Below are 26,521 nucleotides of genomic sequence, written 5' to 3' on the forward strand. Positions count from 1 at the left end.
AATGGTGCATAAACCTGAACTCTCCATCTTATGACATCCGGTCTCGGGCCTCTCAATAAACAGTTTGTAAACCCAAACACAGTAATATAAATTTCATAGGCTTCTCTACTTTTCAAACTCAAGATCTTTAGCTATAGAATTTGATGTACCCTGAAGTACGTATGACTTCCATGTATAAGTAGGTCACTCTCCTCTGAAGTTTGGAGTTTGTATTTTCAATACCACTCCAACTGCTCAAAACGCTCCATAATGCATGTAATTAACCCCAAGGTAAGATTATTTACATCTTGTGGTAAGGATCTAAGCAATATGATCCCAGGAGGGCAGCATAATATGGACTGAACTTCACCTGAAATGCACTGTAAGTTGTGGACTAAAAACTTTAGAAAGAAAGAAAGAAAGAAAAAAAAAAAAACCAAACCAAGAACAAAAGATAGTTCTGTTATGAGTCAGAAAGTAAAATAAATTCTCAGTAGGCAATGGGCAAAGTATGTTCCATCTGTCTCAGACGATACAGGATTTGTCAGGATCTGTTCTATCCCTGCTACAAGAAAGGGCTAAACTCAGTCAGTAGTTTACCATTTCAGCCTGAAAGTCAGGTTGACCCCAAGCTTGACCTTAGCCCGACCTTGTTTACCTTCACCAAGTCCTTTGCCCTTCATTCCTCTCTCTGGCTCTCTTCAGAAACATTCAACCTTTTCACCTAGAAGCTGGTCATTCTAAAGCCAATGTCACTAAGGTTAGAACTGACCAGCTAGTTCACAACTCTAAACCGTCCTTATTGCAGAAAAGATCTGATAACAGTTAACCCAAAAACTTCCAATGTGCCTTCTGTAGTCTGTAATTCCACATCTGGTGCCAATATTGTCAGTTTGGAAGAGACTAATATTTCTTACAAACTTCAAATCTTTTTTTTGAGACAGACTTTGTCCTTTGTACTTTGTCCTTAACATCTAGTTTTCCATAGCAATACATTTTGGTTTTACACTAACTCAAGCGCTCTCATTACCACTGAGACCACAAAAGAGTCCATACCTTTCTTCTTCAGAAATGCTCTTCTGCTTGCAATAGGACTTTGGCGGACTCGTGGGTTCTGTAAAAACTTCACTGCTGTCACAATCTGATGAGGGTAGAAGGGTTGGAAAAATAGAAGAGAGAAAAGATCCAAGTTAGGAATGGTCAAACTCCTATTTTACATTACGCATTTTGTACTGCAAAGTAAAGGCATCGCACCCAACACATGGAGATGGTCTGGAGCTGACAGTGATCCAACTTTCAAGAATGATTCAATGAGCATCAGAGGCTGTGCCTCAACTCGAATCAGACAGCACAACTATGGTATTCTAACCTAGAGGTTTCTTGTTGAATTACTCTTGGAACAGCTCAACCGGTACAAAAACTCTGTTAAGATTCTTCGGGTTTCTGACATTTATACTGTGACCTTCTTATCTAAATTGGTGCCTATAGTTGAGGGCAACCCAGAGCCAATGCACGTGATGGGTAACTAGGCTAACTAGTAAGAATGCTTCCTTTCTATCTGACCTAAAGCTCTCTTCAAACTCTAAGAGATTAAGGCCTTTTCTGCCATCAAATTTACTGAAAGCAATAAATAAATCTCAGCTTGTCATGACTGGGAAAGAAACAACTTCACATGTTTTGGATCACATTACAAAAATATCAAAAGAGTCACTTCTCATGACATGAATGGGTAGGTGAGAAGTTAAATATACTCCTACGCTATTACACACACTATTACATGTTGCTCCACTGGTGATTCACTTTACCTTCATACAAAGACATCTGTTCTGATTGTGGCATCAGGGGGAGTAATGTCCCTGACGCACTCAGGAGATGGACACATCCATGTGAACAAGTGGAAGAGATCACTTCCTTCCTCTAGAGCTAAAAATAACCACGCATATGCATGGAAGAGGATTTCTCCCCAAACAGCGGCATAAACCTTCTCCTAAAATGGTGATATACTGTAGACCTATGTCAAGTAGGTCTTGAAAAGTTTCTCGAATTCAGTTCCAAAAAGGCTTTCAAAACTTTTCACAGCAGAAAAGGAAGGAAAAAAACCCCAGCAGCACTGCTGAAATCACCAAGTTTCACTTTGTGTTTGAATCAAACCCTTCGAATATGCATTTCTGGTCAGAGAGCAAAGTTCTGATGGGTTTAATGGCACTTTCAATGTACTCCTCAGTGCATTCCATCAATGTTTTTTTCTTTTAAATTGCATCTCTTATTTCTTTAAATACATTAATCAGCCTAGTGTAGGCAAAACGGATCCATTGGACAATGCAATAAACATGAATTATCATCTATCCAACATGCATAATGGCTTAAAAATACATAATAGCAGGTGTAGTTTAAATGATTAGTTATTACACCTGTGGTGGGTCTGATTCAATTGGGGAAAATCATCTTTAATAGGTTAAAAGGTTTAGATCACCAGGCTTCCCTTAAAGTGGCTGTAGAGAGGGTATGATGGAGTACGCTGTCATTACTAATTCATTTAAGAAAAACATGGGGGATACAGCAAAGAACAGCATAAACGAGCGAATCCAATTTAAACATCAGGTAAAGCAGAAAACACCTTTTAAAAAAGCATGATAAATGAATTTGGAAGAGAGATGAAATTGACATATTTATTTTAACGGGAATTTGACAAAGTCCCAGCACACTTTGAAGTTGGGAGGAGAAAATGAATGGGGTATTTTTAATTCTTTGCCTTTTCTTGTTTTCCTTCTTTTTTCCCCCCCCTTTAAGTTTACATTCAGTAATTCTGAACCATAAAATACTAGCACAAAATACCTCCCATAAAGTACACTTCAGCTTCATTTATGTGCACTTGATCTGTCTCCAGCTGAAATGCAGGTGACAGGCAAATCACAGATTTAAACTGTGCTGATATTGCTACGCCAGATGCAGAAATACAAAGTGCCCAAACTAACAACCTTAAGATAATCTGCTGAATAAGAAAGATGCCCAAATGAGCAGACCAACAGATATGTGAACATATCAAACCCACTTTCCTTCTAACAATAATTACTTGTTTGTTTCTTCAGAAACTCCTCAACACTCCCTCCCACATTTAGCGAGCTAGAGACACAGGCACAGCAGCCCTGAAATTCTGCAAGCTCTCCTATCTAATTATCAAGGTTTAAGCATTAAAAACCTGTAAGAAAGAAGCAGTACTTTTCATTGTGCTATTTCAGTCCCAACCATGTGAACATTTTATTGATTCAAACCCTTTATTAAAACTTATTTTTGCCTTGTAAAAAGGTAAACATTTCAGTAGTAAATTTCACTCCAAAATAAACTTGTATTTTATCTTGCCCCTGCATCGCTTCCTCCAGGATTCGCAATGGTTTGAATCTTCAAACAAAATAAGATTTCAAGCAACAACAAACTTCAGGAAAAAAGAATGCTGGACGTGTGTTCCTTCTCCCAATAATCCCATGTTTCTCATATCTGTGTTTGCATTTACCTCTGAACGTTCCTCCTATAGGCTGAGCTGAAACTTCTTCATTTTTACAATTCATCTTGTATACACGAGCAACTTACGAAGCAATTTTGGCCATGTCAAAATGGCAATATTTTTAACAAACATACACATGAACCTCCCTACCTTCTATGGATCATTTTCTTTGCACAAACAAGGGCAACTGCAGCCCGTAATTTAAACAACAGAAAAAGGAGGAGGAAGATGAGAAGACTTTGCAGCCCTGTGTATAGCCAAAAAAATCTTGCAGCAAATAGCACTCTGACTCAGCTGGTAACATTGTTCCATACTATTTCTGTATCATTTGTAACACTTCTCCAAATTTTTATGGTATTAGGACACTGCCAAATAATGCGCATTGTATCACTACTCTGATTCTTAGATTGCCAGCACACGCTGGCCAGCAAACTAGTTTTATCTAGTGGATCAGGTACGTATTTCTCCTAATAAAAGACACTGGATTTGGCTTTCAGAAGCAAGTCAATCCCATAAACTCACTATCCCACCACTTCTCCTGCACTGACACGATACAAAAGCCTTTTTTCCAACTGGGTGGTGATGGGTGGAACCCTGCAGCAGGTCCTGTCGTCCACTTTGATTTTCTAATTAGAAGATGAATGCAACTACTCATAAATAATATTTGTGCCTGACCAAATTACATAAATTCAGGCCAAATATTCTGCTTCAATGTCAAAGATATAAAAGAGAGACAGAAACTTTATTGCAGATGTTGTGGGAGTGCAGCAGGCTGGCGGCATCCTGGGCCAATGCACAGCGCTCTGACGTTACAGCCAAGGTCCCTCATTCCTAATTTCCCTCCCTTTTGTATTAATGGGGAAGGTAAACCCAGCCTTATTTATTGTTATGCTCAAAGCTGCAGGGTTTCCAGTGAAACAATCTAAGCTACTTTACCAGTTACTAGCATTAGAAAAATAAACCATCAAATTTAAAATACTCTGGCAAATGCCCACTTTCTACCATCTCAAGAAAGAAAAACCCCCAAATCCAACCAATTAATGAAAACGTAACAGAACATCACCTTCATCAGTGAAAGTTCCACAGGATTTGGTACCAGAGTTCCACGTGGAAAACAGAATTAAAAGCCACCAGGAGCACAGCCCGTAAGAGCTCTAATAGATTTCCTAATCCTGGGAACCCTCTGTAGGTTATTACTAAACAGCATTTGTTGATAGACTGAGACTTTGAGATGACCTGTGATGTAAAGGTTGGGTCTGAATTATACGTTGCAAGGGATGGTATTTTGTCTTTCTGAGTGGATCTGTATCTGTTTAAATGCAACACTTCTTTTCATTAAGCAGAGGCGGCACAGGCCATGAACTATGCACAGACAGTTTACATTACATGTGCGGAAGCAATCAACGCTGGCAATATACATGACGTATGTAAAAGAAGTTGGAATTAATTTTTTCCCTGTGTATTAAAAAATAATAATATGGCCGTATCAACAAACACTCAACCTATTTCAGCCAGAGCAGAAGGCCACAGCTATAGGGCAAATGGAACTGATCAATATATTAGCCTACAGCAACACCCCCTCAGCGTAAAGCTGTGTGTTTGCAAGGCTCAGAAGATTAAATTGTCTGTGAAAGGTTTCTGCACTCCTACTCCAAAGGAGATACCCAGAATCCTGTTAACAAGCATCAGGCTAAAGCCAACTTACGTTTTAACAAGGGCTGACTTAAAAGCCTGGCACTGCAATGAACAGGAAACCCCCTTCAAACAGAAATGCGGCATTTTAGTAAGAAATCAGTGCTCTGCCAGGACCGACTTGACAAATATGGTTATCGGTGGCACACGGAAATAGTTGCAAAGCAGCTGTTAATCAGGGAAACACATCATAGAACGCTGATGCTAGCACTCAGGAAAAAATGCAAGGGGCTAATTATGAAGCCATATATCTCACTAAAGAGGCACGGTTCCCTGAGATTCCAGCCTGAGCTCTCTCCGATTCGGGGTCCTGGGACACTACGCACACAAGTCTCCTCCTCCCAGGACAAACCTTTTCCCAATACAGTGTTCTGAGCCCCAGAATTCCTGTGAAATTTGTATTTCACAGCAACTGCTTGTTATTTCTAATGAAATTACCTGCGGGTTGGTCAGCAGAGAGGAAACACTTTAAAGCTCCTATGATTTCATTGACATTTCTATGAAACCATATAGAACCCCAGGAATTATTTCTGTTGTGAGAGGACCTGAAAATCTACAAAGTTTGGCAGATCTCAAAGTCATATTGACAAAAGTTTAAAAATGCAATAACAACAATAAAAACCCCCTCATGTAAAACAGAGTAAAGGAAAAAAATACCATTTAAAGCAAGATTCACAGGAGTCAGAATGAGAAAAGAACAAAGGCAAGAAACAAGCTTCAAACCGTGTTTGAGATTAAGAACTGGGAACTAGAGGAATACAGAATAGTAACAAAAAATACCCCCAATGGTAATACAAGCTAAAAAGGAAAAATCCCAGATGCCCAGAAACTCTGACAACTGAGAGTTCTACGAATGACATCTAACTCAAAACCATCAACGTTAAGAGCGATGAGACAAAAAGTAAGGAACCAGATTCCACGCACGGGTTTATCCCTAACAGCGAGAGGACAGGGCTCCTGCAGGAGTCACGGCTGTGGGCTCGGGCAGGTGAATTTCTGTTCAGCACTCGGAGGGAAGCGCCAGGGCAGCGGGAGGGGAAGCGCCTGGGGCCGGCGGGGCGGCAGCAGCCCGGCAGCGCGGAGCCACTGCTCCCCCTAGCCGAGACCGGCGGCGGGCGGAGGGGAGGAGAGGAGAAGGGAGAGAGGAGAGGGGAAAGGGGAGAGAGGGGAGAAAGGAGAGGGGAGGCAGGCGCCGCGCTGGGAAGAGGAGAGGGGAGAAGAAGAAGGGAGAGGGGAGAAGGAAGAGGGGAGGAGAGGGGAGCTGAGGGGAGGCAGACCTCACCAGCCGGCGAAGCCCAAATTAAGTGTTTTCACTCAGTGGAAATGAAATGTTTTGCAAGATGAAACAGAAAGAAAATTGAGGTTTTAGGTAATTACTAGTTGGCATTTACATATCACAGGCTGGTTCAACACCTATTCATTTTCCTCTTTTATTTTCAATTTTTTAAAATTGCTCATTAAAATGAACACATGACAGGAACGGGGGGAAAAATTACTCTTCCTCTTTTTCCTGAGGACTACAAAATCCAGATCTACTTTAAATACATTTATCTATAATTATCACATACAAAAAAGCCTTACTTCATTTACATTAATAGGGTGACCAAAAAAAAATAAAATGATAAAAGCCAGAAAAACTCCAAGGCGAGCTGTCTTTGTGTCAGCTTGTTGTGCCTACTTGGTTCCAGGGCCAGCCCCCGCGGAGCCAGGACCCTGACACTCCCCACGCGTGCTGGGATGAACAGGAATGCACAGCTGAAAAGCCTCCAGTGCACACCAGTATCCCGTTTCATCCCTCTCACCCATGGGTTTAGCTAGAGCCTGCTTTCAGATGCTTTCCTTCCCTTCAACACACTTTCCTCTCATTTCTTCCACTATTCCCACTACAAAGAAGTGACTCCATACAGTCCCTGTTCTCAACTTCTTTGTTCCAGGAGCCACTTCACACTTCCTCCAGCTGTTCACAGAGCCGTGACCTTTCCACCTTCTTTATTCACACAGAACCAGTCTTTCCTCACATAACCTTCCATTTCCAGGGATCCTGATCTGCAGCTCCAGTCAGACTTACAGGCTCTCCTGGCTCGGTGGCCTCTCCATTCAGATTCCTATCACTCAGTCAAATAACTATTTCCTATGCAAAGCCCTTAATTTTCCTGGCCCTTCAGCTTTTTTTAATTTTAACCTTGTGAAAGTCTTATTTAACCCCACGATGCATTCTAGAATACAATTTGTATGAAAAATGATATATAAAATAAAGTTTTATTGTATCATATGTTAAGGACATAAAACATCCCTGATAGAAGTGTACAGGGGCTGACATGATAGACTAATATATTTTAAGGTCTATTGTGTAAATATGTATTTAGGGAATTCTAAAGCATGGTATTATTGACCCAAGTCTCTCTTAAAACACATTGATATATGGAGTAAAAGCCCTTATGAAAAGTAGCAACTTCGTCTGTGTAGTAGTCACCTTTCAAAGTGAAATATCTCTGCCATCTTCAGTTTTTTTCTGATTCGATTTAAAACCAAGTGGACATCTTGACAAAATTCCTCTCTTTTTAAGAGGAATAATATTCAAGTAATACTTACATGCATAAAGCTAAAAAGAACAAGAAACTTCTACACACGCTTTAAAAGAAATGTACGGTAACTGTTTATACACAGAGAAAACGTGCTATGTAGTTTTTTATTCTAGAAAGAAATACACCTCCTAGTGAGATTTCATAATATCAGGTTTAATACAATACAAAATGTTACGGGGAAGTAATAAATGCTGGAAAAACATAATAAATATGAGCACAAAAGCAAACTAAATGTATTAAACTGATAGCGCAGCCATAATAAATTTTAACCAATGAGTAGTGTGACCCTTTCTTCTACAGTTTAAACATTTTAACTTTTTCTTGAAAAGACTTAATCTCATTTTCAGAGAAAAAATAAACTTTTCAAGTTCCCTGTTTGTACTTCTGCCTAAGCTGAAGTTGCAAGTTCCCTATAATCACCAGTACCACCAAAGAAGGTATTGCGGCAAGATGTACAAGGTGGGGGGGTGAAGTGGGGAGGGACATAATGTTTGCAATCCAACTGGCAGCAAATTATTTGAAGTTCTGTTTACATGAAACTAGCAATAACCTCAGTGCTGAATGTACTGGATCACCGTGGTAATATGTAGACTAGAAGGTCAGTGTCTTATGCAAGGAGGTAAGGTATCTAGCTTCCAAGAGTGGGTGAAGCTAGTGCATCATGGTGAGGTTAACAAACTGGTCCAAGGGATCCAAGAAAGATGCCAGGGAAAAGGTGAAGAGTAAAAACTTATCAATGAGAATCTGATTTTTAGAACTTTTCTTGATAATTTATACATTTTGCTTCTCTCTTCTTACAGGAGGAAGCTTAGGGATCACTGAGACTCTGTGCTGTAAAATTAATGCAAGTGTCAAGCTGTTGAGCTGAATCACTCCAAAAGAATGTAATGACTCAGTGTCCAAGATGCTCACTACAGCAGAACTAAGATCATTCCGTGGTTCCACAACTTAAAAAAATGCATGATACAGCTTTCAAGGGGGCGGATGGCAGCACCTCCAACTCTTACCTTTTTCACTCCTCTCTCCATATTGCCATTACTAAAGAGTTCAAATACAACAGGTTTTGAAAGAAATCTCTTTTACCCTATTATGTTCATGTGTGCAGAACGTAAAAACCAATGAAGCTGTAATTTATTACATTTTCATTCTTCTAACCACAGGGCAGGCAAGGACTGCTGGAGGTTCATTCACATGCGAGGGAGCTAGAAGATGACGTAAGGATAGGAAGTCCGTATCATATCTAACAATTGTGCCTGAGTACTTAAATTCACTATTGAATGGTAGACTCCAGAAGGCTAAATCAGTCAAAGAGATGTACCAGAACAGGATCATTGTTCAGACTTACTTAGATCCTTCTAATTCCACAGTGAAGGGACCGGAAAATACTGGTAATACAATGGTTCAGATTTAGTGCAAGAGGATCAAAAGTAGAACCCATCTGTGGAAGATACTATAAAGATGTTTTAGACTGAAATGACTCAAATAGGCAGGAAAAAAAATCAGCAAGCTATTATTCCTCAAACCTGCTATTTCAAGAACCCCATTTAACAGAATTCTTAATCCATAGGAAATGTAGATTAGAAAATGAGTGTTTTCCTTGCAGCAATAAACCCCTGAACAATTAGGGTGAAGTCAGGGGGCTATGATGGCATTATGACAAGGAAGAGCTGAATGACAGAACAAATAAGGAGATACTGGAGGAAACCACTTGGATCACCAGAATCTAACAAACAAAAGATTTCATGTTGGAAACGTTGAAGAAGCTGGAAATTGTGACAGGTGTGTAATAAATCATGCAAACCACAGCAGACGAAGCAATAGCATGAGGAGAAAGACTTAAAACACCAGAAGACCTTTATGTAAATTTAGTATTTTACTTAGAGCTATTTGGGACAAGAATCCTCCTTTTCCTCTGTATTCGCACAGTGCCTGGTGCTGGTCTGCAACTGGCCTCCTAGCCATTTATTACAACACAAATAATAATAAAGCCTGAGCAGACCATGCACTTTGTTCCTGCTGTTAATTGCCCCATTAAGGGAAAAACTAAGTAAGGGGCAAGAAATGTGATTGGCCAGAGCTGCCTTGTCTATGGGGACTGCAAGTGGAATAATTTTATAGATTGGAAAGCAGCTGCGTCCCTTGTCTTTGTCCAGTTCTCAACAGCAAGAAGCTCATATCACACAATTTCTCCTTCATATATAGGAACTTGCATGAGCAGCCTCAAAAGCAATGGAGCTTCGCTGTCACTTCTTCACATGCTCCCTTTACAATAGGAGTGAAAGACAATATAAGGGCAAACATGAGGAACATTTCCACTGTAGCTGTCCATACCATAAATATTCTGCAAACAACGGGTCCACTTCCTTTTCCCCTGGGGTCAATTTGGCATTTTTCATGGATGTTACATTCACTACTTAAAGAAACAAAGCATATAGGTGTCACGACAAATTCAGGATGCTGCTTAACCAATACAGCACTGTATGTACCAAAAAATGACCTGTACTGATCAACAACTCTCTCTTGGATCTTGAGTAAGACCAGACCATCCTAAACTGAGCTAAAATGTCCAAGAGAATTAGTGCTACAGAGAACATACCAAAGCCAGGGTGCTCTTCCCTAGTTTCTACACAGAAATTTGGGGCCAAACCAAGAGATCTACAAAATCAGAGAAGGTTCAAAGTGGCACTTATACTGTTTTTGTTTTCTTTAAACCTTGGCACAGCCAGTACATGTCAGGGACTATTATAATTACACTCTTTATGTGCTGAAAAATTAATAAACAATTACTTCAGCTAAAAAAAAAAAAAGAAAGCAGCCATTTCCGTGACAAATGCTTCAGAAAGCATTAACAACCCCTCTGAAATCTGGGTCCAATAACACAGCAAGGGCTTAACGTCAGTGTAAGAATGGCCACTGTCGTTACAGAGAACTGAAAGCTTGAGCTGGTACTCTGCAGTTTTCTCAAGTCTCTGCAGCTGATCCACAGGAGCTACAAGGCATTTTTCTATCTTTGTAACAGAAAAAAGTAGATTCAATTTTTAATGCTGCTTTGGCCCAAGTACAGCAACAGTCAAGCCACAAAGTCCAAAACTGGGGAGAAGCATTTGAAGTGCACTCATTTCACTCCTGCTAGGCCAAAAAGGGCTTCCACACTGCCCTCGTGGCTGGAAACTAAGGGTTATCTCTACTGTGATAGGAAGACAAACTCAGCTTCCCAGGAAACCATGGGAATGGTAAAAAATACATGCTTTCATGAATAAATAGGTGAGACAGCAAACGCCTGGGACCTTGATAAATTCTTACTGAAATTTACTTGCAGCCTAAATCTCGACTCAAATCTGCCATTCAATTCATCCCTAAAATATTGGCAAGTTCTTTATTAGCTTCTTTGAGAATCCAGAGGGAACTCAAGTGCAGTTGCACTGAAAGGCTTCCAATTTTCTTTAAAAAATTAAATAAACTTAAATAAATCCCACATATCCCTTTTTAAGCAGACCCATGCTACTCAGTCTTCTCCCCACCTTAAATCAATGGTAACCCAATTCAAATGCCTTACAGCTCTGTCTGAGAACTAGTGGAGAGATCAACGCTTTTTATCTTAAGGATTATGGATCACTACTTGGCGAACATACCCAGCAGCCCATTAGAACCACACAGGGCACACTGTTTCTCCTTCCACCCCTCAGACTCGAGAAAGCAGCATATAAAACTTCACCACTTCATGTTGTAGTTCTTAGCCTGCCTGCCTTGTTTCATACTCTAAACATACCAAGATTTATTAACCTTTACAGTAAAAACAAATAAAATGATGATGAAGTAAAAACACAGTGATGTAAGGGCTGCAGCTAGCACCGTTTATCTGTGGAAATCCAATTAGTGCTCAAGTGGCAGAGATACCTGGAAAAGTGCTCACAATCAAATCAAAAAAAGATACAAAAACATTAACCTCATGGCTAAAAACTCCACATTTAAACATTAAAGTAATAAAGGTGCTTTTATTGAGTATTTTCTATATTTCATTAGGTCCCAAATTGATGAGGAGCCCTAGAGATGCATTTCCTGGGCTTTTGGATCCTTACACCAAATGCTTGACTTCGTTGTTGTTGTTGTAAAACAAAAAAAGGAGGAGTGCTTCTTGCCAGAATGACAAACTTCTTTTGCAGTAGCAACTACAGCAACAATTGCTTATGCAGGAAATGCTGAGAAGCCTATGAAGATATTCTTAGATCTGACACATTTATTCTGTACTCACCATGATGTGAGCAGAAATGCTGCCTGAATTACTTCTGCGTGTAAGAGTATCTGGATTTACCTCTATTGCTGTGCTCTACCAGAAATTCTTCTCTCAAAGCCATTGCCTCATGTTCCTCAGCTGGGAAAGTGACCGTGTTGATGAGACAGTTGCTAGAAAGACAAGTACCCACTCTAGACCTTCATGGTCCCAGAAAAGAAGATAGGAACTGAATAAATGATGAGATTAGTCAAGCCCCTAGCAGTAGGTGCCCTCAGATTAGGTCTGCTTAAAAGACTTACAGAAAAAGCACAGAGGACAATGTCTCTGCTCTATCCTTTGACTGCTTTTCGTCAGCATTAAATTCACTTAAATTTATTAAAAGAGGAATCAGGAGAGAGTCACTGTCAATGACCATAAGACCAAACTTCTGAGTCACAATTTTCTTCATCTCTGTAAAACCACCAAAGAGACACAATACTTCTTCATAGGTTTGGGAACAGCTAATAGAACTTTACCCATTGGTTTGCTTATAGCAAAATGTTGCAATTGCTTCTGGTATCAGATTATGCATGCTGCTCTTCAGCTTTACACAGAGGAGTTAAATATATGCCTTCAGAATAGACTCCATTATATGCAAAATAAAATGCACTTAAATTCCATTCCAAGGTGAATTAACTGAGTTAAAAGAAGTAAACTTCCTTGAATGGAAAGTATATAAATGTATTTATATTTATATTTATACTTGTATTTATATTTCGGAAAGAATGTTTATTTTTTTATTTTGTCCCTCTATTTTTAAGAGTCCAAAAGTCTTTCCTACTTTTTGAAGATTTCATGACAGATCACTGTCAGGATTTTTACCTAATGCTAATCCTTAACTTCCTTTTTTTTTGTAATCTGAATCCACTGTTCAGAAATAAATTTAAGATTTAAGAATATTATCCTCAGATTATACTGGCTACCAGAAAAATAGTTATTTCCTGACTTCACTGTTTCACTGGGCTGCGACTCACACTCGTGTTCTGAAGTCACTGGCCCTATGTGTGGTATTCTCGTTCTGCAAAGAATATTCATGAATTAGCTTTTAGATGCCAAAGAGTCCAACCTGTCTTCAGGGAGCAATTTCTACATCTCTTTAACTTTTGTGCTTGGTATGCAGCAAATTATAAAGCGGAATGTGATACCTAGAATTTGCACACGCAATGTAAATTGTTTAAAATAAAACATTAAGGGGAAAAAATATTCCTACATCAAACAGATTCAACACCTCTGTCCCCTGTAATCAACATGGATGAGTACTGGGTAAGAATCAGTCGTGAGAGACCTCCTGCTCCTGTCTGGAGTATACAGAGTCCTGGTTTATTATTCTGCATTTGCATGTGGCAGCAAATGTGTAAATGTTTTAATAATACAAAAATCCCAATAGAGTGGAGGAGGAGGATATGAAAGAAAGAAATACAAGGACATTTACTTTCTTGAGAGTGAGATAGAAAGGAAAACAGAGAAAGAAGATGACACGATAAGGGACAAAGCAAGCTTTCTGGGGTATATCTGGAAAAAGCTAGAAGAGAAATCATTAGGAAGTCCATAGTGCATCTACAGTGATACAGTGCGGATCAATTCATTTAACACTGCCCTGTACATTTACAGAAAAGTACTTTTGATATAATAAAGGCTCATAAACACACAGAAATTGGGTTAGACCTGTTTCGAATTCCTGCCAAACAATGGTTCAGAAAAATGAAGCTCTATTTTAATTAGCTCGACTCAAGAGTGATTTGATAACAGCAGATGCTGTCTGGATGCTTTCAGCTTGATGGGCTCCACATACATGAACTTAAGAGTGGCTTTGATGCAATTAGATATCTCTCTCTCCTTTAACATGTGTTAAGCTGAACCAATGGCTTGTGTCTATTTAACATCTGGAACTAGAAGGATATTGACACTCTTCCTCATTCTTCTCCAAATGACTCGAGCTAAAGCAACGAGAAGGTGGCTTGTTTGGGCTTACCCATGCAGTTTCAGCAACTTGAGTACAGAAAGGAAGGGCACCAATACACTACCCACAATGTAATATTAAGGTCTGAACATTAGATCTGTTTCTACCACAAACCACATTTCCTGACATGTAATTTTTGCAGGCTTGGTTAGTCCGAGTCAGAAAACCTGTCCTATCAATTGCTGCTTCAACTTGTGTCGCTTTCTGTAAAAACAAGAAGGACTCAATAATAATTCCATGCATCCGTTTCAGTCCTGTATTCCCAGGAGATACCCCATACACACACTGTACCATTCGAGTAGCTTCCATTCAGTTGTGGTATGGCTCTCCCAGCTACTGTCCACCATTTTCGTTTAGAAACAACTTCTCTCATTCCTGGAAATATCTGTGCATTGACACCTTAGAGAACCCTCTGCCTTTCGAAAGTGATCTACCCACCTCACTCTAAGCCATAAAGTACAGGCATTTGCTAAAGGACACATGCAACATAAGAGCTGCTTTAATGCATCAGGGACAAGGCTAATAGGAGGTCTTGATTTGTTAATTATCTGTCAGTTTGTCACAGCTGGGCTGCAAGGAGTGGGTGAGGGGGAATCTTTCTGCTTGGTTCTTTCTCTAAATGCTGAATTAGGCTGTCAAAACCTTCATCCCACCACAAGAGGCTGTGAAAAGAAGAGCCAGACTATCCTTTTCTTCCTCCTTTTCCCAGCAGGATATGCTGCTTCAGATGCCCTACCCTCCCATCATGTCTCCGGAAATGTATACGGCACATATAAGATGACCTTCACACCATCACACCATGCCCAGTTTAGTCAAGGGACATTAGCAGACCTGAGCATGATAAATCAGAGAGGAAACCCCAGTGCCAGGGGAGCACGCAGGAGGCATTTATTCCAGAATGAGTCCTAAAGTTGCTACCTGCTTGAATCAGCAGTTTCAGAGCAGGGTTTTGGAAGGCAGAAAGCTTGGCCCCTGTGAGAGTAGGCAGATAGATATACATGGAGTTATAGAGATAAAGAGGTGGAGTAGTGGCAAGATTCCCTTTCTCCTTACATCTCTGCCCCATATAATCCTCTAAATAGGGGGAAAAGTTCAGGCTGTGAAATGGGATAAAGCATGGAATACCCCCATGGAGACAAAGCTAGAAAAGCAGGCTGTGATATAGCAGTAGAATTTACTATAAATGCTTATGCCTCTTAAATAGAGCTAAATGTGGCCGTTAAGCCATGAGAGCCGAGGGAGATCCCCACCCACTCCTCTGTTTTCCCTGCAGGCCACATCCAGAGCATCCCATCACTCAAGTCCTCTCCTCAACAGGCCCTGGATTATGAAAAATCCCCTGCAGGAGCTTCCCACATGCAACAGACACACCCCTGTTCTACCACCAGCGATGCTTCTCCCTTTCAGGTGTGGGAGGCTCAAAATTTATTCCATGTACACAGGGGTACTGCCTGCCTGAGACGGGAAAACTGAGGGCTCTGGCTTTGCACAGGTGAACTGAAGCTATGAAGTCACCTTGAACTGGAAAAAATGACCATGAGCATTCCCCTAGTCCACTGCAACACAAAAATAGGTGTCTCAACATTTGCTTATGTTACACTCACGATAGGTAAGGAGCACATACAGAGAGTCAGTACACAAATCAAATTCCCAAAGCAATTTTCTTCTGTGAAGAAATCATCTCTTGTAGTTTGACAAAACTGGTGCTTTTTACTGTTTGATGTAGAATCCCTTGAACTAGCATTTAATTTTCTAGGGTGAGCCACCTACCAGTGTACAGCATGTCAGCTCTAAGGGTAGAATAAGAGCTACAGTTTCCTTGCCTTATTACTTAGTCCTGAACACTAAAACAAACCATACATTTTTGTACAGACAGTCCCACCTTCTCCAGATGGGGCCTACTGAGAACTCCACCAGGGATGAAATAACTCTCTTTATCTTGTAAAGTAAAGTTAATAGACCTGTTTCAGGCAACATTTGCAGAGCTTGTCCCTGGAAAATAAAATTTACTAAAACTTTATGCAAGCTTTGATTCCCTTTTACACTCATCTGTTGGAGTTGCTCATCCCACATTCTTCAGCCGAGATGGCAGCAAGTTCCTTCAGGAAAATGAGAGTTACTGGAATAAATGCTAACTCTACAAACGAGGAGGAACAGAAATCCTAACAGCAATTACAAGTAGAAAGCTGTTTACTGGCTAGTGACTTTGTGACTTCCTTTGAAGCCTTTTGTACTCCTTTAGGGGTTATAACCTAAGCCTGAGAAATGCTGCTTTAAGGAACTTAACTATAAAGAGACATAGCACTGGTGATGACAATGTGATGACATAGAACTGTTCCCCACCCCACACCTACATAAGAGCTCAGGAGCAATTTCCCAGCAGGTCCTGGTGGCCTCAGCCCCTTTGCCTTCAAAAGCTCTGCCCTACAGTGATACAGACTCATGGGTGTTGAGATGATACTTGAGATAAAGACCCAGTAGCATCGATAATACAACCAATGCAGCAGTCAGCATTAATTATTCCAAACTACTACAGGGCAAGGCCTGTGCCTCTTCAAACATCTGCCTCTCAATCTTCTGGTCTTTAATAAAATCACCCTCCCAGCCATAGGGCGTTACTGGAATTATACATACGCATGTGCATGCAAAAACATAAACGCAGGAGGAGAGATTCAGGTCCTCATTAAAAAATGGAATAAATAAGAATTCACCAAGGAATTCTGCCAGAGTCTGATTTCCAGATCTGGTTTTGCTGCATTCTTGCCCACAGCCTTCAGAGTTCTGGGTGCCTCCCTATCCTTCTCCAGCTGCACAGTCCTCTTCAAATTCAGACTTCTTGCACCTATAATTACTAGGTGCCCTGTGCCAGGCTCCTTTAATTAACCAACCCAACTCTTCTCCCTTTGGGATCAGACTAAGCTCTTTTTTATTAGATCCATCATTAGTTCCATCAGTATCTAGGCCTAAGCAGGATACCTTATACCACTTCATAAGTGGGATTGTAGGGTGCAAAAGACCTCCAAAGCACCTGCCTGCAGAAGAGGCAAAGAAAGCAAGGCTAGGAACCAAGGAGAAATGGCATGAGGGGTCGATACAGCACCTTTCAAACTTAATTACATCAACAAAATTGACACAGCTCAAAATCCTCAGGAAAATGCCTTGCACGAGGGGGACAGTGGTGTGCCAGTTAGGTGCTGCTACAGTGCTGAAGGTGCTTCAATCCAAAGAGCAGTGAGGCAAGAACAGAATAAAACCCCTTAACCTGTCATTACATCAGAGACAACTCTGTGGTTTTCAGGGCCTCAAGAAAGAGCCAAGCATTCCTGGAGAGCATGATTTCCCCAAGCCTCACTCTCTCCAACCAACACCTAGGATGGAGTCTGAATTACAGGTCCATGCAATGCCCTCTAAGAAGAGGATTCCCATTCCACTGTTTGTACTTAAGACTCCATGTTTCTGCCTCCCAAGAGAAGTAGTGGATCAGAGTCCAGATACTGTCCGATCAGTTCTTCTTCCTACCCCGCAGTAGTACCTCAGAACATCTTGCAGGCAGTTTCTTTAGCATTTATTGGTATTTTACCCTTTGCCAAGACACTTTCCATCTCTGAAGCTGTTTTATTTAATTTCCAGACAAACTGCACCACACGTGCAAAAAAAAGAAATGGCAAAATGCACACTGGCCTTGTCTGGACCATGAGATACTCTGAATCTATGTGCTCATGCATGTGGTGGAGAGAGAATAGGAGGTGAAAAGCAAAAGAGCTGGCTAATGTCCTGGGATTTCGTAGGACAGGCGGTCACTCTAGTTGTACTGCCTGACTTCCCCAGAGAGTTTTCTCAAGGAGAAACCAGCCATCGATCTTGGGACACACAACTTCCAGGACCGTTCCTTATCTCAGAACAGCTTCTGCCACGAATTCCTGAATGCGCTTTAATGTTTAAATTATTAAATGCATTAATGTATTTACATTATTCAAGTCTTATGTGCATTTTTCTAAGATAATTTATGTATAAGAGCTTGAATGTCCATGACTGTTAATGTCTACAACCCTTCCTGTTCATTATTGATTCTGGAAGGGAAAAAAAAAAGGCAGTGTTTTAATGCCTTATTTTTAATGTATTAAGAGTCTGAATAAGTGCATTCTCTTTTTTCTTTTGTAATTTCATAATTTAAGTAGTGCATTTATTAAACTGACACAGTATGAATTGTGGTGAAGTCTGGCACAGGTCCATGCTGCCAACGCAGCCCAACCGACCATCACGCTACTCTGCAAATCAAGTACAAGCTCAGCTCCTCTTACGCCAGCTTTTACTCCCTACCTGAAAATCAGAGGGGACAGAGACTACAAAGAAGTCTCTTTAAAATACATTTTCTTTGCTATTTACATGGCTTTTCTCTGTCGTCTCCATTTTAAGTCAGTATAAGTATATTTATACTTTAAATATAAGTTTCTTATACTATTGATGAACTGGTTTAATGCAAACTTATTTTTCCTATGAGCTCTGACACGTATACTACAGTTAAAAATTTTCTACGGTACCTTTTAAGCCTCAAGCTCTTAAAAAATCTGAACTTAATATAATTCTGTTGTTCCTACACCACGGTTGTGCTCATCATAAACCCCAAAATTTACCCACACCTTAATGTTCACAGGGAAATTATATACAAGTCACCTCCGCTGTTGAACTACAGTCACTTCTAGAGCAGAATGCAACAGCTATTCCGCAGTAGCTGGCCATCTTGCATGTCAGTTTGGGACAAGAATGCTATAATAGGCAACAGAAACTGCAAAGAAATTCAGCTAACACACAATAGAGCTACCTCCGCTCACTCCACCCACACGTAAGTGGTGTTGTATGGACATGCACTTTATATATAAATTATGCGTAAATGCCTTAGATGTTTATAGCCAAAAATACTACTTTCAAAGTCCAGTTTTTACTGCCAGACAAATCCACCGCCGGCTGAGCCTGCACAGAGCAACAGTGACACCCGATGGCTTCCAGCTTAACCTTCGGACATGCGTTCCCTGTGAGAAGAATCCAGGGGCTCCATTTCCTCTGCCAGTAAGGTAGCCCCAACTTCAAATCACCTATCAGAGCAACTCATCAAGAAGCTGAGCTGCAGAGAGATAAAACTTGCTGTACGTAGGCACTGTATGTAATTATGAGTGTGTGCATAAGTTTCACAGTACGTTCTGCATAATTACAGCCTTGCCTGGCACAGTTGCCAGTGCGAGCATGAACACACACGCACACACATAATGTATGCACAATATTGTGCATATGGACTTGGGAAAAGACAGAGAACAGTGAAAGTTGCTGGCTGTTGTTTTAAGAGCTGACTCTGCCATTTCTAAGGTTAAGTTTGTGTTTTTTTGCTACTCATTACCATTCTTTAACTGTTACAATTTATATCAGCATATAATGTTAAATAATTACAGGGAGCGGAGCTCACTCTAGCGAGGATATAAATGCGCTGTGGGATTCTACAGATTTAAACAAATAACACTCACAGCAGGGGGTGAGCAGATGAATTAGCATTAATATCCTGCCTGGGAGATCCCAGTGCAGTGTTATGGCTTAAATACAGATCTTTTCTCTAACAGTCAATATGACAGCTAGTAGCAATACAGCCCGGCACATTCACTAGTCAATATAGCAACTGCAGCTAAAAGAATGCCCTTGTAATAATCCATACAGCAGCCAGTTAAAATAAATAACTTCCCTTTAACAGTCTATATCGCAGCCAACTGCATTAAAACCTTCCCTTTTAAGGTCTATACAATAGTCAGCTAAATGGAAAAATTGGCATCCTTCTTGGCAGCTTCAGAGGGAAGTCAAGTATTGAATGCACTAGAGACCAAATTCTCCTCTCATCTCTTGGGGGACCCGGGGGGTCCCTTCCCTATCATGTCAGTGGGGAATCCTGCAATGCTGCTATCACAGCTTGCAGTTTCAGTTTTGTGAGAAGAGGATTTCAGCTTCCAAAGCCATCACTTCACTATCTTTCACAAGCAAATACATTCACTTTAAAAAATACAGACCAAAACCTGTTTCTTTCCTGAATAACGAAAGAGGTAAACCACAGCTGTCCAGGAGGAGCCAACACATGTATCCATAGATCTTCAGATTGAAGGCGGTACGCTTCTTCTAGCACTTCTACCACTAGAGAGATGTCCCATCTCAGTCTAAAGGAAGACCCGAACTTGAACTCTCTGTTTCAAATCAGTAGCTACTTTTTTGCTCTCTAACAAGAAGCAACAGGCTGAGGTAGGCTAGCAGTCCCTTGGACTATACCACAGCACTTCATTTTGCAATAACAATTGCAAAAGACCATAATATAAATCATGATAGAAACGGTTACAAAGCATCCAAATCTGAAAACTGAACTGGAGGAAGATCCATGACCACAATGACTTCTGTCATAAGACTACTACATACAGTTTTATATCTAGGGTGAAATTGTGTTCTCACATATGCAGGTTTTATACTGGTATAGCTCTGTTCTGTGATGGAGTGCCTTAAAATTAACTGACCTGCAAAACAAACCTGTAGAACTTCAATAAATTAAAACAGGGCTTCTTAAGGCAAATCAGAAAGTAAACCACAAAAAGCTCATAAAGCACTAAATACTGAGCTTATAGTTTACAAACTGTTGTACAAGCAGTAATAAATCTCTAGAAAATGAAATGTGTAGAAATTTTCATATTTTCCATACTGCTAAGAGATTTTATTGATAGGGAGTTCTGCCACTAAAATACTACATTTGCTAGCTGCTTATAGAAGAAAGGAGAGAGATGACAATTTTGCTAGAAATCGGAATGATAAAGCAGGAATGGCATTTATTCTTTAAAACTCCACAAATGAAAAACATCTGCTTGCTTTCTTTGTAAGAAACCTGTCCCTTTGGGTATATATTAAAAATCATAAACATAAACCAGGGGCCTAAAATCCCACCAGATGTTTGGCACCTGGAGCCTTTTCAAGTAATTGATCAAGAAAAAAAAAGAAGTATTTTTCAGGTAACAGGAAAAAATTATCTCGAAAATCTTTTACATTGTCAATGCTTTAATTTATTTTATCTCAGATTTTAAGGGCAGGCTGCAGCTACAAACACATTCCAGCTTATAGCCTCCCAAATTAAAAATAAATACACACCACCCCTACTCCACAAGTCATGGTTTGAAGTTTTGACCATATTTTGCAAAATGACAGTTATTAAAAACAACAAACATGCATCTCAGTGAGTCATCTGGTTTCCAACTTCTGAGTCAAAAGGGGCTGATTCCACACAAACTGAAACCTGGCTCTCTGACTACTTGCATGTTTAACGATTTGTATCTCTGCACCACAGCTTCAGAACAGGATGTGGAAGAAAAGAATGAAAGGGAGATGGGAGAAAGGGGAGGGGAGGGGAAGAGAAAAAACACTTCTTTACTGGTCCCAGTGTCACTGCAAATAAAGACCATGTCAAGATTTAAACCATAATAATGGAAAGGCTATAAGGTCCCTGCTATAATGTTTCCTCTGATATTCCCTTTCATAAATGCTCTCTTTATGTTGCACGCTTTGCAATAATACATGTAATGTTTGTGAACTAGCCCCGCTGGGGAAGCTGTATCATATGAAGCTTCACTGAATGCAACATTAGAGGCTAGACAATTCATTTACCAGTTCCTCAACTTTAGTTAGCTGCACCTATTTTCTTCAAGAGAATGCAACAAACATGAGGAGACAAGTAACCTAAAGCTACCTCCAAATATGTTTAGCTGGAAACAGATCTGTATGTACCAAGCCATGGACACACAGAACAGAGTTATCTCTTCTGCCAGCGCAGTAATTCCTTTCTGGGTAAGACTAAAAGCCTCTTCCCAGGTCCTACATGTATAAGCAAGAACCCCGAACTTATTCACAGCTATGCCAATCGGATCAATAGCATCCTCAGCTTCCTCTTGGCAGACACACTGAAGAACATCAGTGCCAAGAGTATCTGCACAACGAATCCAGGCCAGCACCAGAGCTGTGAGCCTCCTGATGGCAGTGCTTACACACATGCATGGGCACCGCCTGCAGCACCTTTCATTTCACATGTGCACAGCAAGACCCCTGCACCTCAGGTAACGCACTAAGCTGCACGGAGCTGAGCTCTGCCTTCCCAGAAGGAATGACCTTCAGCAGCCTAAGGCACCTGCATGCCTGGCAAGAGAAATATAGAGGAGACCACCACCTTTGTAAGAGTTTAGAGTCAGACTGGAATCCCATGGGGCTTTAGTACTGAATTTCCTGACTGACCTAATACCTCTCCTTTGAAGCATACTGGGTGCTCAGTAGCTGACCACTGGAGTGAGAACTAAATCCATCTTTACAGGATTGTGGCAACCTGATGTTGAGAAAGGGGTTGTCAAAAAAAACAGTGTCGGGGGGGCTTGTCTCAGTCTTGACTGTAATTCTCAATCACTGCACAGAAAGTATTTATATCCTGTTGGCAGCATGTGTAACCAATGCGACTCTTCATGTCAGAGCTGTCAATTACGGGCTTGACTTATGAGGAAAGATTAAATGAGCTAAATATGTAGAGCTTGGCTAAGAGACCAGGATGCGGGTGGGGGAAAGCAGAAATGATGTGATAACTGTCTGCAAACATCTGAAGGGTGCAGATGCTTAAGGAGGAAAGGAACCACTTAGGGTGGCACACAAAACAAACAGGAGAAGCAAGCTGGAAAGAAGACACAGGAAATTCTCACTGTATAGCAGGGAAACTCCACTGCAGCAAGATGTACTCTGCTGTAGAATGGTATCCCAAGGAATACCAACCATCATTCAGGTCGTTCAGATGCTTGACAGAGCAGCAAGTTGACAGCAGAGGAAAATCCTGCTCTGACCAAAAGATAAAACAGATAATACAAAAAAGTGGGGCATATTGTGAGTGCGGTTGATGATATGAAGCTCCCTCTCTTGCTTCTCTCCAGCTATAAAATCCTTTTACTAAAAAACTATGCATATTTTCATTGTTACTTTTCCAGAAATGCAATTGTCAAAGTAGCAGTGGTATACTATGGGAAAAGAACATGGTCAGTACAAGGAGAAGAGCTATGTAAATACACATAAAAAACCAAACCAAAACAGAAACAACCCCAAACTATTCAGATGCTTGGAAGGATCTGCAATGTAAGTGATGGAGAAATACTAGAAACATGAAAAGCAAGGAAAATCTCAAGTAAGTTGGTTAGGAACTCCAAATCCAAAAATAATACCAACTCTCAACTTCCTTGTTTGGCAAATCTTGGTTCTGAAAGTGCTGAAGGATGTACTTCTGTGCATCAAAGTTGGGGAAAGTTTATTCAAGTTATCACATGTAGGCAGTTATAATCTTGTAAGAATCACTAGCTGTCAGTAGACTCTTTTGATTGCAGTAACAATGACACAGACATCATCTGGATATCGGCAAAGAAGTCCAACTGCTCAGTGGTATGAGAGATAGGAGAAGAATTAAGAATCTCTAGTAAACACTTTCCAGATTAGGAACTTAATAATGTGGAGTCAAGAGACACTCCAAAGAACAAGTCTCCTCCATAAAGTTATTTCAAGAAGCTAAAAAGGCAGACACTCCTGTGAAGTTCTTAAGCTGGTCCCTTCCCTCCTTAAGCAGAAAGAACTGTGGGCAATTGCTGCCCTCTACAAGTTGTTCTGCACATAGCATATTTTCCACACGCATGTAGCCGAAATGACATTTTTCTCTCACCTTGATTCCATACCCCATCATTACCAAGGTGCACACTGTGCAGGCACTCCTTTGCTGTGTGCCGTCAATGGTTTGAAATTCACAGGACCCATTCCAAGAGCTGGGATGCACACAGCAAAGTGCTCCCAATCTTTCTGAGCAGGCAAAGAGCTGGGCTGCAAACCCATGCAAAGCAGCCAGCTGAGGCAAAGCAGGCCATGATCTGTAAAAAATAATTTGTAGGTGTAGCATGTTTAGACCTCCAAAACATCATATGAACATAAAAAATTAAATACATTTTTCTCAAGGGGAAAATATCAAGTGACCTTAAGTATTTCCCAACTGTGTGCCAGTGTTCTTGGGGTTTTTTTGCAATGTCACAAAGTGCTGCAGCTTCCATTTTACCTTCAGTAAGAGACATGGGATCTCTGGGAGTCAAATCATACCTAACATTAAAAAAGATTCTAACCTGACTCCTAGTACTTAAATTTCTTTGCATGTTTTTTTTTTTTCAAAGAACAACTTAAAGAGTATTACAACTATTTAAAAACCATCTTATAAGTCTTCTGACCAGTAATGTTGGTTTGTCTGAAAAGCAAGTAGGAAGTGCTTTCAGAACTCTCTTCTGCACAAATACTCACCACAGTGTTAGTAGTAGAAAATGATGGTACCAATCCTAGTTGTTAGGCTGCCTCACCCACTGGCTCTGAAGAGTTGTTTAACCTGTAAACTCTTAGGGACAGGCAAAGCCATTATTACATTTTGTACAGCCTGAAAGGGTCTTAACCTGCTTTGGTCTGTGACTCCTGCAAGTTTCTAGCTTTCATACATTAACATATAATGCTACAACAGAACTTATATCCCAAACTATGATAGTCCATCCTCTTTTAAAACTGGGATTTAAGGGAATCCCCCAAAAAGCCTGTCTTGTTCACCTCAGGTGGGCGATTAAACTTGACATGAGAGTGTTCCTTTAACTATCAGTAAGTGAATTTGCATTGTGCATCCTATTTGTCTACATGAACAGAGTCCAGGGATTGACAGATAAAGCGAGCACATTTTGCATGAACAACAAAAAAAGTCAACGAACATGCAGAAGTAAGAGACAAAAACAGGAAAAAAACCCCAATAATCTCAAACTTATCAAAAGGTCAAACACAAGAGAGGTCTGCTTAAGTAAATTATAGAATTCCTAAGGAATATAGCAAACCAAAGGATGTTCTGTAAGGCAGTCACACAACTCTGGCTCCATGTTCGTGGCCCAATAAAACTGCAATCTGTGCAGCAATTGCCCTCCACAGCCTGATATAGAATTATTTTCCAGTACTGGGACTCCACAGCAACACATTCAGGGCCTCCCCAGCCCAACTGCAGCTTTATCACACCACTAGGGTTACTGCCTGCACGGGAGGTCACAAAGCTGAGAGTCTCTCTTTCCCTCCTGCTGACAGTGGTAAATTATCCTGACTGATGTTTCGCTGGGGGCTATAAGTTAGTTGTCTACTGACTCTGCCTGTCAGACTCTGCCTGGAAACCCCCTCTGGATGGATTTACTTTTAGAGAATCATTCAGTGTAGGCCACCACTCTCAACAAACCCATTGTGGCAGACAGAAGATTTGTACAGTAAACAGGTATTAATCTCATCTTAAACAACAAAGGCTGGGAAAATGGAAAGCAAAAGTGTGACGGGGAGTGTCCCCCCAGTACGCTCCAGTCCTTCACATCATTTCTGGAAACAAAAGTCTTTCTGAAAAAAGTCAAATTTTTCTACAAATCTAGAGCAGGACCTTTGAACTTTAAAAGAAAGGAAAAGGATACTCCATGGTATCCCTTGCCTAACCATGTGCTCCAGAAAACAAAGTATGAGCTTTGCAGTGAAAATACCGTCCTTGTCTTCATTTCAAACAACAATTTCAGGCAAAGGAGAATCTTTAAAAAATTCCCATGTATCTTGTTTTCTGTAGGGTTTGATAGGGCAGAAAGTGCATTTACTGCTTCATAAGAAATAGAGGGACATGGATTCTCAATGTGCCCAAAGACTTATTCGTAAAAAGTGGATTCTGAGTACTATAACTAACTAACATTAGTCCCAACAAGCTCTCTCAAATCTGATGACACAGTTTTGTAACCTTTCCTCATTCCCACTCATGGTTTGTTCACATGGTTAAAGACCACGGTGTTGATAGTGTTTAGGCTCCATCAACTTCTAATTACAGCAGTTAGAGCTAAAAGTAGTCAAACTTCAAATCTCAATTGCAAAGCTCCCTTCTCGGAAACCTAAATGAAATTCTCTTTAACCACAGTCTACTTACAAGGAAGCTTAACAGAATAGATAAGGTTTAAAAGGAAGCAATGAAACAGAAAGGATCTAGTAATTCTATTGTCTGTCACTGAATGCTAAGTACCCAAATCCAAGCAGCTGAGAAAAGTCCAGTTTCAATTTCAAGTTTTATCCATCCTAAGCACACATCACAAATTTTACTGGTTTACTTCCAAGGAAACATAGCAACTGAACACAAAAAACTTAGAGGAACTAAATATACCCATAACCAAGCTCCAATCACAGCTTCAATTTGAGGTGTCAACTGATGGTTCAGGAAAGCAAAGATAGGTACAAACACTGAATGTGTTCAGCATGGACATACTGATTGACGTGACTTTGTGCCTGTGGATACACACTGGGTATAGAAATGTGAGGTGTCTTTTCTGCTCTCCATGTATTCATTACCCCTCAATCACCAGAAAAGTACTCAAACCCAGGAAAAGGATGAACTTTGGAAGCAGCAGTATACCACAATCACTTTA

At 40.4% G+C, this 26,521-nt stretch overlaps 1 protein-coding gene across 2 annotated transcripts in view; it reads right to left on the reverse strand.

The window, feature by feature from the left end:
- Positions 1 to 26,521, reverse strand: part of PEX14 (peroxisomal biogenesis factor 14) — a 76,662-nt gene that overhangs the window by 38,817 nt on the left and 11,324 nt on the right. For both annotated transcript variants that reach the window (XM_030507636.1, XM_030507635.1), the window contains exon 3: positions 1,036 to 1,120. In XM_030507636.1, coding sequence (XP_030363496.1) covers positions 1,036 to 1,120 — 85 coding nt within the window. The remainder of the gene's footprint in view (positions 1 to 1,035; positions 1,121 to 26,521) is intronic.

Source organism: Strigops habroptila, chromosome 16, assembly GCF_004027225.2.
Source record: "Strigops habroptila isolate Jane chromosome 16, bStrHab1.2.pri, whole genome shotgun sequence".
Taxonomy (NCBI): domain Eukaryota; kingdom Metazoa; phylum Chordata; class Aves; order Psittaciformes; family Psittacidae; genus Strigops; species Strigops habroptila.